Here is a 12,779-nt window from a genome sequence, read left to right as displayed (position 1 = left end):
GGCCACTGGTCAAGGTTAATGAGGGAGTGGAAGGTAAAGGAGGGAGCATGCCTGACAGGACATCCACAACGGAGATGGAGCAATAAAATCAGTTCATGCGCAGGAGCTAGATAGATTGTTTTAGTTTGTTGTTCTTCCTCCGCACCTCCAATTAGCACGGTTGGCTACGTACGATGTGAAAGAAGTTCAATATACGTACGTAAGATCCATGAGAGATGATAATGAATTGGACATGCCTTCATGCAGAAGGCGATAAATCACTTCTGTAGATGATGATGAGACCTTAACTTATATGGGAGGACACACAGACATTAAGATAAAGTGTCCATTAGATTCCATTGTTAATGAGGTAATGATATCACCCAGAAAGCAATATTACTTTTGTTTTCAGATTTCGATCTTAGCAATGTAATAATGGTGCGGTTAAGTTTATAGGAAGATTTTGTGTTCTTAGATAACTTTTTTATAATATTACATGCCTAAATCTGTGACCAATTCCTAATAGCCACAAACACAGATTCAGAATCTTTATTTATATCAGAGGAATCTTATGAGCTATAAAGCTTTTTTTTACAGATGTCCAGTAGACATCTCTCCAGTAGACATCTGTGAAAACACTAGCAACTCCTCTTTTATCTTCTCTCAATTCTGTTGTCCAGAAGTAACATTTTAAAATAGCTAATTGTGAGTGCTAATATGGCCTAAATATCATCAACGATATCAACAGTAACATGCATTCACACATTTTACACATATATATAAAATGCAATTTCATTTGCTTGACATCTGAAAATAACGTGGACTTCAAGTCGAAGTATCAATAATTGATACTGAAATGCGCTGGCGGTGTGTGAACGATTGTTGTTTCGTGTGTCTGGTAATGGCAGGGCGTTGTGAGGCCTACTGGAGGCCATGCTGTCATGTTGAACTGGAGCATGTCGTCCATCTATGGCCTAAAGCCTGGCGAGGTGAGGTTATAAAGGCAACCCGTTGCGTATCTGTATAGCGCCTGTTTACACAGACCTGAACTACGTAATAATTTTTTTTTGACTGCACAAACATATTTCCAAACATTGCATTTACTCCAACATCGAAATCATGGACCAATTCATTCAAATTTTGAGTATCTTTAGCGAGGCGTAGCCATCTTCCCAATTTCAGTACTGTATTTTAATTTTATGGACTGCTGCCAATCAACACACTTTCAGGCTTAAATGTATAATATAAGTGGCAACATTATTTGACCAAATTACACTTTGGCAAGAATATAAATGCGGTATATTGACAAATTCACCTCCTGAGTGCCGTGATAACAATAGTATAGCATTATGTTTTGCCCAGTCATCTGAGGCTACATGCAAGAGTTCCACATCACCACAAGTTAGTTTACAGGCAACAGCACTGTCCGATCAAAGTGTGAGGTTACAACAAGAAGATCCTTTCAGCTGTCGTAATAATACTCACACCGGCATTTAATGCAAGGGAATTGCTACTTCCATGATTCCATAGTACTGTACTGGCTAGCAGCTTTATTGGTGACGGTTTAAAACCTTGGCCCTTTGACCTTCCTACCCTGACAAGGATTCCCAACCCCCATAAAGGAGAGTGTCCAGAAGAAAGATTCTATTGCATTTTACAAGGGCACTGATAAGCAAGTTGAGCAAGACACTCAAGTAATATTTTTGTTGCCTCTGAAGGCGCAATTATTTATTTATTTATGAACCGCATGCTGAAGCAATTATTCGCAGGAAGTGTTCATATTTTTACACTGAGGGGCCGTGGAGGAGGAGGAAAATGTAAGTCAACATTCCAGTTTTACAGCCATTTTGCTGTCACCTTTGAGATGTCACGTGCTCACCGTGCGTGATCGGTGATGGTGCTACAGTGGCATCCCTATCCTAATTAGACACACATCGATGCTGTGGTTTGTTTGCCCACTTTACAATAGTTTAATGTATTTTTGTAACGTCCGTTTAAAAGACACTGCCTGTATTGTCAGGCACGTACAATTCATAACCCACGTTTTCATGCAAACAAATATAGGAATAATCTTTACTATACGATACAAACAATTGGCGTGTTTGATTATTTAAATGAAGCACCGACAAACTGTTGGTAAACTGAACCAACAACGCGGACGAAATAGTCGTGGAAAATAAATCGTGCATTGCAATGTATAAAAAAAAAACAATTAAAGGAGGGCGTATGCCAATTGCAGGGCAGGTAATTGCTTGTGGTTTTTCAAACACAAATAAACAGTGCTCTCTTCACAGGAGATCAAAGTGAATGTTTCTACTATCAGCATTGTTCAACACAAAGATAGCAGTACTGTGCCATAAAATATGAGGGTAGAGAGAGCGAGCCTTGAAACAGCTTTTGCTATTAATACATGTAACTGCATTGTAAATAGTGGCAGTATAATAATATTCAGCCACAGTAAATGTGTTTTAAGGAAAAATTCAGTCTGACATGCCCCTCATGGCAGATTTTTTTTAACGAGGAATATTAAAATCGTCTGCAGGTGAAGACGTCGTGATTTTGTATAATTTTATTATTTTTCTATCTACGTGACTTTACTGAAAGACCCAAAGAGTATGAATTCCTGCAGTAATACGAAAGCCTTAAGTCAAGAGTCATAGTAAGTTTTAGAAAATATAGAATTCATGAAATGTTAATATATATTTTCAGTTTTGTTCTTCTGACATACACGGTTGTAAGCGATGGAATTATAAGATTATTATTCTATCAAAAAGTTATTTTTGCTGAAACGCTCAGGAAAAAATTATGGTCTGAATGTTGCACTATTAACATTGATCAGTGAAATGTTTCTAAAGTTACTCGTTAATATTTTTCTCATTAAAGGGCGAGGTTATGTAGGGTATACGTTATGTAATTTAACAATTTAATTATAAATCCCAACTCAAGTGATACTCTCCCATATCAAACCCTGTTTGGAAGAGGAATTCATCAAAGCGTTGTCCAATTATTTAGGTAAATATACTTTGCTGCATTCTGTATGTCTCCTTTAGTCCTCAGTCGTAAGTATATGAAAGTTCAGACAGAATTTTTTTTTAAACAATTAAACAAATAATATCCAAAGACATACATCTACATAAATTGGGGTTTTAAAAGTTGTAGACTTCAAATTAATAAATGCAGCACAATGGTATTTTTATTTTAATAATGTCACGAGACGAGACAATCTATGTGTCTGGCTTGCAAATTTAAGAAACGTTTTCTCACCTCATTAAAAATATACGTTTCGTTCATTAGCTCAGTGCATTTAATGATTTTTGATATGTAGGGGAATGATTGTATTGGTAAACATCCATTTTCTAAAGGAACAAGCTCGATTATGTGTAGTACAAAAATCGAATCCTTGACCCCAATTAAAATATCTGTAAATGTTGCCACTCTGTGGTTTTGCTCTCCGAATATCACCGTGAAGTGTTTGCAAACGGTGAATTGGTAGCACAGTGTATTTAGCCAATGTTGTGATGAATTGAGTGTGGAGTTGGGCGTGCGTGCTCGGGCCTGCAGGTGTGGTGGGCTGCCTCTGACCTGGGCTGGGTGGTGGGACACTCCTACATCTGCTACGGTCCACTGCTGCACGGGAACACCACCGTTCTGTACGAGGTGAGATGGGGAACAGGTGCAGCGGTGACCACATCAAAGTTCAAAGTTTCATTTATTAGGTATAGCCCTGTGAGCCGTTCGGCTCTTGAATCGGGTGCAACCGCAACAATCAAAAAACAAAAACATGAACAAGAAAACATCTTAAAGTGACTATGTGCAAACAGAAAATCCAAGAAAAGACAGCAAAATATTGCAGAAAAATCACCGTACACCAACCCTGTGCAAATATCCCAGCCCCACTTTCGTGCCATGCTACCCCTAATAGGTGTTTACGAATGACACTTGTTCCAGCAATGTATAGAGGTTGTATGAATTACATACATGTCAACCCAAACGGTTTACCTGTATTCTTGTATAGGGATATTGAGTTTTCAGGTCCGTACGACATGATGCCGTTTTAAATGGTCAATTTGTTTGTGTTTCTCCCTTGCGATGGGATTTTGTAGGATGAACGTTGAGATTTATAAGGGCACGGGGTGACCATTAATGTCTGAATTGGTCTGTAATAAGATCGGCACTGATAACGGGTAGACAGGTGTGGAATTAGAATTTATATTTTACATTTCTACACTGTGGCAGTCTTGCACTATGAACTTCACATAGGGTTGGGGTTTGAGTAAGGTTTGGGGTTAGGGTTAGAGTTAAGGTTAGACCTAGGGTTAGAGTTAAGGCTGGGGTTAGGGCTAGAGTTATAGTTGGGGATACAGTTGATTACACGTGTGTATATGTGTATATGCTCGCTAACAGCAATTGCCCCAACAGTCTGTTAAAGGCGAGATGGGGGATCTTTGTCTTTGTATGAGAGCGGTAGTGCAGTGAGTTCAATTCCCGCTCATGGCTAACACCGGTGACAATTATCTGAACTGGTCCTGGGCCACCTCCCCTAGGTCGACTCAGCCTCAAATTAGTACCTGATGCAGTGTGTAAACATCGCCACTGGGGAGATAAAGGCGGTCAGCCGTGGTGCTGGCCACCCACCCCCTCGTGTGCCGTTGCGCTCTTTATAGGTGCACGCTAACAGCACTTTCCCCAACAATCTGTTAAGGCTATACGGGGGATCTTTGTCTTTGTGTGCTTGGGCAGGGCAAGCCCGTGGGCACGCCGGACAGCGGAGCCTTCTTCCGCGTGATCTCGCAGCACAAAGTCGTCTCCATGTTCACGTCGCCCACAGCGCTGCGCGTCATCAACCAGCACGACCCGACAGCTTCGCTCGGCCGCCAGTACGACATAAGCCGGTGAGGCTCACCCCCCTACCGCCTCTCCAGCTCAGCCATGTGCCCATCGTCAGCATCGTCACTTGGCATTCTCAGTCCGGGTTTTGGCCACTGCCCCCAAGATTATCATCATCATCATCATCCTCAAATGCATAATCAAGAGTACTGATATGCCACTGTATAATGAGTACTCTTCATGCAATGTTTGTGGAAAGCCTGCATGCACCCATTCTGGCAACTGTCATCTCTAATCCAATGCAGCACACTTCCTGCAGAAATGTACCAAATATATCAAGGGCAATCATGAAAGATGCCTTGAGCTTAGATGACGCGTTTTTGGTTAAATAAATCGATTACTTATGATAATGATGACAATGATGATTGCAAGGCACTATTCAGTGTATAACGTCATGGCGTATGGATAAAGCTGTACCATACTTCCGGTTCAACAAATAATCTTGTACCTGTATATTTAACCATCTGTATATCAAAAACTCCTTGCGGTCCCAGGTTCCGCTCGATGTTTGTTGCCGGTGAGATCTGCGACAAGGAGACTCTCAACTGGGGAAAGGCTACCTTCAATGTCCCCTTGCTAGACCACTGGTGGCAGACAGGTGAGGCCCGACGCAAATCATCGCCGACAGGCTACACCGACGACAGGCTACACCGCGGGCAGCGCTGTCGCCTGCCTTTTGAAGCGCTCGGCTGGCGACTTACGATTGCTTGTGTCGTCCTGCCCTTACTGGGCGCTTGCAGAGACGGGCTCGGCCATAACGGCCACCTGCGTAGGACTCGGCGGATCTCTGTACCCGCCAGCAGGGCAGTGTGGAAAAGCCGTGCCGGGATACGACGGTAAGTGACCCTTCAGATGTGACATTGAGGTGCCCAGCCCCAGATCACGTGAAAGCGAGCCATGATAACACAACCATGTTGACTGTTCCATAGGGTTACGATAAAGAATTTTTTTTTTACGTGACGGTTTTTTTACGCTGGAACGTCACGGAGCGCTTTATTCAAGAAAGGCGACTTGCATCGCATCTCATTTATGACTTTTTTCTCTTTGAAGGGCATCCCACGAGTGGCACCTGTCCGTGGTAACATGGTGACTCAGCGCCTGGCCTGAAGTTGGACTGCAGCCTGCCAGTAGGGGGGAATTATTATTAAGCTAATAGCCAATTGCATAACAATGGTCATCCTTTACTTAACTGAACTCTTGGGAATGCTAAATTTGAGCTCTGATTAAGCTAGTTTACAAAATGACGTGCTGGTAACAGTTTACGTTTAAATAAAATGCCTCAATTGAGGAATGGTACCCGAGTTAGTTTTCTATTCAAAAATGCAGACAACACTGATTCAAGAAATCAGGAACTTTAGCCTCCTAGCACCTGAACACAACAACATTCATGAACATAATAGACTTCACAGAGGCCTACCGACCACGTGAGCAACGTGGATGTGGAAAGTTTTGTTTTGTATTGACCACATAATTACTATGAATCATATCCTAGAGGAAAAAAAAGCAAACTAATATTAGATACCATTATGCCTGGCTTGTACAGATGGATATTCAAAACGTTTCTTTTGTTCACGTGTTTATTTCTGTTTTTCATTGAGATCATCGACTATTAATCAGCATTGGCATCTTTACTACATGACCCCTGATGTTGTGGAGTTTTCAGGGTTTTATTTCCACATTCATGCTGGACAACATGGGTCCTAAAGATGGCTTATGGCCCAAATTGTTATTCAAAGTTTTGATACTGAAACAAAGCATTGTGTGTTTAACTATTTTTCATAATTATGGTCATCACAATGCATTAAGTTAAATTAATTATGTTGAATGTGATTATAGACAATGGCGGAGCCAGGATTTTCAGGGAGGGTGGGCAACCCCTCCAGCAATGAAAAATGATAGGAGTTGTAGTAAGTAAGGACTTGTCCCTTGCTTTTTATTCGACAATCGAGGTTCGAATTCGAACCGTGTGTGATCGGCATCGCGCTCGCTGAAGGTGTTTGCCTTCAGGGAAGTCGTGTACTGTATACACAACTGCGCACAATTCTGAGTCACTTTAATTGCTTTGCTTTGCCGTTACTTATTGACAATTATGGACTCAGACTATTGTCTTATAATCTCATAAGAGTCCATAGCACGTAATAATATGCTACACAGTGGCAGTGGGGGTCGCAAAATGCCGATTTATCGAAATTAGGGATTTCGATCGGATCATTGGGGGGGCACGTGTCACCCCCCCCCCCCCCACTGGTGTAGATGTTTAAAAGTACGGTAATAAATGTTGGACTGTCTGTACTTTCAGTGTATTATCAAAAGAGTTGGTATTATCACTCGTCAAAAAAGTTAGAGACAATTGCATGCTCATGTTCCGTTAAATACCGCATTGCAGTAAGTGTCCACTGCATGGAGGTTTAAGTATGGTGCCTTGATGTGCCGTCATCTCCACAGTGAAAGTGGTGGACAGCAATAACCAGGAGTCAAAGAGAGGCAACCTGGGAAACATTGTCGTCAAGTAAGTCCATTCCAGAGAATCCCTAACACTGAACGAACACGAGGTTCATACTCTTTGTTTTTTCGGTAAAGTCACGTAGGTAAAAAGAAAAAAATTGCTGTATCACAGCAATTTTGCTGTGACGGTGCCACCTGAAGACGGAAGCTTGTGTTGCCTCCGAAACGTCGTGATTTAATTTATTTTAATTTTATTTTTACCTACGTGACTTTACCGAAAAAAACAACGAGTATGGACCCTTGCAGTCACGAAAACTTCAAATCTAGAATACGAGGTTATGAACAATCATTGTCTTTGGCTGCTTGTTTGACCGACGTTCAGACGAAAGAGGCTGTATACCCGCATTTGTTCTGCCCTGGCAATGGTATCAGTTATGATGTATACCTAGCGTGGAATACAACGTGTATCTTATGTAATGCATCAGCTTACAACCTGTGCCCTGGAATAGCTAATGAATCGAGACATCAGTGTATAACTTCTGTTGCTGTTCTAGAAATCAGTTGCTTATCTCTCCAACGCGCCATACATACCAATGAAGAACAATATTTGTGCGTGCATTTTTAGCTGGCATGCATATCCGTTTTACACAATGCTTGCAAATGACAGTAAAAACTTTTCCTTTACTGTTAAAACAAATGCGGTCAACAGTTCAATGCATGTGCCTCCTTTCATTGGTATTTAATAAGAGCTCATTAATGCACTGTCTTTTCGTACAACCGCCAATTTAATAAGCTTCTGGATTTATTATATTCCTGCTGTATAAACTTGTATCAAGCATTACAGCCCAGTGCCTCAATAGAATATTTATGCCCGCAAGGCACTGATCTGTTATATATTCTCCGCATAAGCCTGCGCTTACACGCATATATACAATCTCCATTGAGCCACGAATTCATTGACATATTGAATTTGTATCATAGCACCTTCACTGAAATCTGTGGTAGCAATGCATCGGAACGTTGATTAACTGCTGATTAAAAATAAATCTTGGAAGCTTATGATGATGGTGCTGCGCAAACGATCGGGACGAGGTGAGCGTTGGGTGTCCTGCCCTCTGCCGGCTGTCACCATCACACGCAGCGGCGACGTTGCACGAGCGGCCACATTACAGGCGGTCCCCGACTTACGAACACCGACTTACGAACAGCCGCACTTACGAATGAGCTTCCGTAAGATTGTTTTTAAATCCTTTATATTAAGTTCGCGCGCTTGCGCGCTTACGACCGTGCAAATCTTTCGGTCGTTTTTTAACCCACTTCCCGTGATCCAATCGAGCTGATATTTTGCACACAGACTCGTTGTGCGAGACAATAAAAATTTGTTTCCATAACTTTACACTTTTTAGGAATTTTTTTAAATATTTAATTACCAATTGCTTAATGGTGGCAGACAATCATCTGACCCATAGGTGGCAGCCATCTCAAGCCAGAGGACGAGAGGACTCTAGCCGCCACGCATATAAAGGATTTAGAGTGAACAACTTTGTTTTTACGGGTTATACTTATTTAACCAGTCCGACTTGCAAACGCGAACTCGCGCTTTGTGAACCGAACCGCGGAACTATTTTGCAGTGTCACGTGAAAATCTACAATATTACCTCCTATTTATGAGTTTAAAAATGCTTCCCCATTTATTGTTGAACCGTAACATGTTTCATAAAACTGACCGTATGTGCATTTAAATACAGCACATTATTGTGTTCCCACTTGTGAAACGTTGGACTTACGAGCGGGTCTCGGGAACGGTACCCACTCGTAAGTCGGGGACTGCCTGTGCTGACCTTACACCCCAGAAGCGGTTACAGAAACGTGGCATTTTAAACATATAAGTGCATGTCTTTTTTTCCTCTGATTTATATAAATAAAATACCAATTCTTTTTATTATTGTAATAATTTGTACGGTGCGTTCCATCCGTAGATCCCGATACGGCATGTATGGAAAGCAGGAAATCAACAGGGCCAGTGTAAATGGTCAGAACTAGCGGATGAATGCCAATTTAAAGAGGTTGAGTTTTCAAGACAAGACTTAAATAGCTCTAACGACTCTTGATTGCAGTTATGGCCAAAGACAACGCGTTAAATAGTCTGGGAACTGCAACTGGTAACTCCCCGATTACCCCAGGAACAGAACCTTGACCTTGGAGTACTCAGAAAGAACCAAAGAGTATGGATCCCTGCAGTCACGAAAACTTCAAATCTAGATTTCTCAGGGACATCGTTCGAGTTTGAAAATGGATAAGTTCCTGTGAATGTTGTGGGGCTAACACATAGGCCAGCAGCAGGATCTTATAGTCCACTCGATGCTTGGCGTTTGGGGTAGGCGATTACTCCACATCGTCACTGCTAAGAGCCAGATACAAACATCTACATATGACCGAGAGAGACAGGATGTTATGTTATCCGACTCTCTGTTGTATTACATTACATTTCTAAGTATACTAGATTTGTGTTTCTATTTCATTTATACCTGATGATGATTGCTCGTGTTGCAATCGAAACGTCGTATGCTAGTATTTAATTGATTATTTTATCTTTATACGTGACTTTACCGAAAGAACCAAAGAGTAGAGACAGGATACACACGGTGGTCACGCAGCGCCGGTTGCATGTGGAGTTTGAATTTAGAAATCTGCGGGAGCATGCCGGGAGTACTCTAGACTGGCTCTTCTGCAAGTGGCTAGTGTCCCACGTTGCTCCTCCTTCCGCACATGTTTTCTGTTTGAAATGAAGTTACAACAAATTAAAAAATGTTATTCACAAGATATGACCATTCATTGTTGGTGTTTTCGCATTCTAGTTGCTCTATTTTAGTTATTTCTCACATATAAATGTAAATTATTTAATACAAGGAATCCACAAATCACTGTTCCCAATTGACCACAATGCCATGATACAATTATTATTATTATTATGCTAAACATGAGGATAATTACAACAGACTCGATCATTATAATCTTAATAATCACTCACTGTCGTTGATGGGGATTAATGAGGTGGCAGTAATGGGTGCTGTGTTGGTATTGATGGTGTTTAGCATTCCTCACGTACAGTCCCTTTGTCAATCTCCTGCTGAATGAGGGCCCTGCCCATGCCTTGTGAATTATTTGTGAGTAATATTTGACCATAGTCCACCACGTTGGTCAGTGCAGGCTGGCGAAGGCAGGAGCACAGACTCGGAAGCATAGAAGCACAGTACAACAATTAATTTCCCTGCACTGACATTTACTGCCCATCACCTGGCCCCAAAGTTGATTACAAAGTTAATTCGAAAATAGAAAAAAAAACAGTCACGACTTTATTATTACTGGTGAGGATATCACCGTGTTGAGAATTAGGTCATGTCTTGCACAAACCTATTTGCATAGTAATTACGAGATGATAATAGTGATGATGACAGTGGCGGTGGTGGTGATTAATGTCTACGTGCTGCTGTTTAGGTTGCCCCTGGCGCCTGGTTGCATGGCCACGCTTTGGGAAAACAACCAGAAGTATGAAGACACGTACTTCAAGTCATTCCCCGTACGTACACACGGCGACCTGGGCAGATTTACCTGCCTTAGTGCATAGTCAGAGAACACACGGTCTTGCATCGCGTGCTTATAAATGAATGCAATCTGGTACGAGCGCAATGAGACATTGATAAATATTGATTCGTACGCTCATTATACGTGCGTTGAATCCCGCAACAATGCTATTTGTTCCTGCTCTCTTTCCCTGCACGCACGCACCGCAGGGATACTATGACACGATGGACGCCGGCAAGATGGACGAGGATGGCTACGTGTACGTGATGGCGCGTGTCGACGATGTCATCAACGTGGCTGGTCACAGGCTGTCGTCGGGCGCCATCGAGGAGGTACGCGGCAACGGCGCGGTGCGGCGCCCCAACCCGAGACGATGCCCTGACGCGCCGTCGCACGGCGAGGAGGCGCTCCGCGTGACGCGGCGCTGTCGAAGTAAACGCGGCCGGTGTGTTGTGTGCAGCCGATTAGCGCACTGTTGGCTACTGATGGTGCGACAAAAGCACATTGCAGGGTGATCCATTTATAGACAGCCTACTAAGCCGTCATGGGGACATGTTTTTGAGAAAACAGAATTTTATCCCACCATCCTCAATACGTGGTAAAGGTGCATCGCTGGCACAATCCACTACTGACAGTCGGGGCTCCACTTGAGAGCCCCTCTCGAGGGTTATTTGAGCTAACCAGGCGCTGTGGAAGAGGTGGAAGTACCCACACTTTATCCCCACCGCGTGCGACCTGCCGATTGACTAACTGTGGCGAACCCATGATAATTGGGTTTTTACCCTTCTATCTGGCAACAAAACTGACACCTTTTTTTACAAGGAGTCATGTTTGCATAGACCACAATACCTGCAGTCATAATGCAAACAAAAAACATAACTCTGATAATGTGCACTCTCCTTGAAGTTGATTGGTCCACACCCGAGACAGCTTTCCTTAGAGTTATGTTTTTTGTTTGCATTATGACTGCAGGTATTGTGGTCTATGCAAACATGACTCCTTGTAAAAAAAAAGGTGTCAGTTTTGTTGCCAGATAGAAGGGTAAAAAACCAATTATCATATTTTTTACTGCCAAATGAGGTTCCAATGGTGTGGTGAACCCATTTATACAGCTGGGTGGACAGGGGCCTTGTGGGGGGGTGGGGGGGGGGTGCGGGATTATTAAATCTTGCCTTTCATTTCACTTGCCATGCTGGGAGATCGAACAAGCGAGCTCTGGTTTGGAAGCGACTCATCACGAGTGTGCTATCCGTGACACCACGGCAGCAAGGCACCACCAATTACAACACACTTATTGAATCTGTTAACACTCTCCTCTGTAAATGATGGCACCATTGCTTTCACAATATTTCATTGCCTGTCGAGATTAAAGTAAGAGGGTCATGATAAATCAGTAGGACTCCTATAAATCAATCACCCTGTGAGCACCTGCAAACTCATAGACCCGGCTCAGTAATATCCATTTTTTTTACTGAAGCTAAGATGTATTTGATTGTGTGTGATGCTTAAAACGTGCACGAATGTTGAATGCACTTTGGAATTAAGTCCAATGAAGGTAAATAAATAACTTCAAAAACAACTGTCAGGTTCTCAACATCCGGCTTGGTTGTCGCATAACTTAATTTACATGGCAATTGACTTCCTCGCCATTGTCAAGAATCTGCCAACTGATTTTGTGTGCCCTGAGTTTCATCCATGTCAAAGGAGTTTTGTAATGAATATTGCACAAGTGCGTCCTATTTTGAGTGTGCTTTGTGTCATATTTTCTATCCGTATTCATGCCCGCCTATTTTTGTATAGCACCACAACAGAAATGTACTGATTATTATCTTACGGCTCGGTGACACAACCTTTGTGAAATAATTTAGCAATCAACAAACGTA

The 12,779-nt window shown here is 42.3% G+C and overlaps 1 protein-coding gene across 1 annotated transcript in view; it reads left to right on the top strand.

The window, feature by feature from the left end:
- ACSS3 (acyl-CoA synthetase short chain family member 3) overlaps positions 1 to 12,779 on the top strand; it is a 34,620-nt gene that overhangs the window by 15,330 nt on the left and 6,511 nt on the right. The window contains exons 6-13 of the mRNA XM_061564585.1: positions 888 to 968; positions 3,541 to 3,636; positions 4,720 to 4,871; positions 5,361 to 5,464; positions 5,607 to 5,702; positions 7,312 to 7,375; positions 10,810 to 10,891; positions 11,106 to 11,228. Of these exons, the coding sequence (XP_061420569.1) occupies positions 888 to 968; positions 3,541 to 3,636; positions 4,720 to 4,871; positions 5,361 to 5,464; positions 5,607 to 5,702; positions 7,312 to 7,375; positions 10,810 to 10,891; positions 11,106 to 11,228 (798 nt within the window). The remainder of the gene's footprint in view (positions 1 to 887; positions 969 to 3,540; positions 3,637 to 4,719; positions 4,872 to 5,360; positions 5,465 to 5,606; positions 5,703 to 7,311; positions 7,376 to 10,809; positions 10,892 to 11,105; positions 11,229 to 12,779) is intronic.

The sequence above is a fragment of the Lethenteron reissneri genome, chromosome 33 (genome assembly GCF_015708825.2).
Source record: "Lethenteron reissneri isolate LAM-NWPU_2019-01 chromosome 33, ASM1570882v1, whole genome shotgun sequence".
Taxonomy (NCBI): Eukaryota; Metazoa; Chordata; class Hyperoartia; order Petromyzontiformes; family Petromyzontidae; genus Lethenteron; species Lethenteron reissneri.
This window is presented reverse-complemented; position numbering and strand designations above follow the sequence as displayed.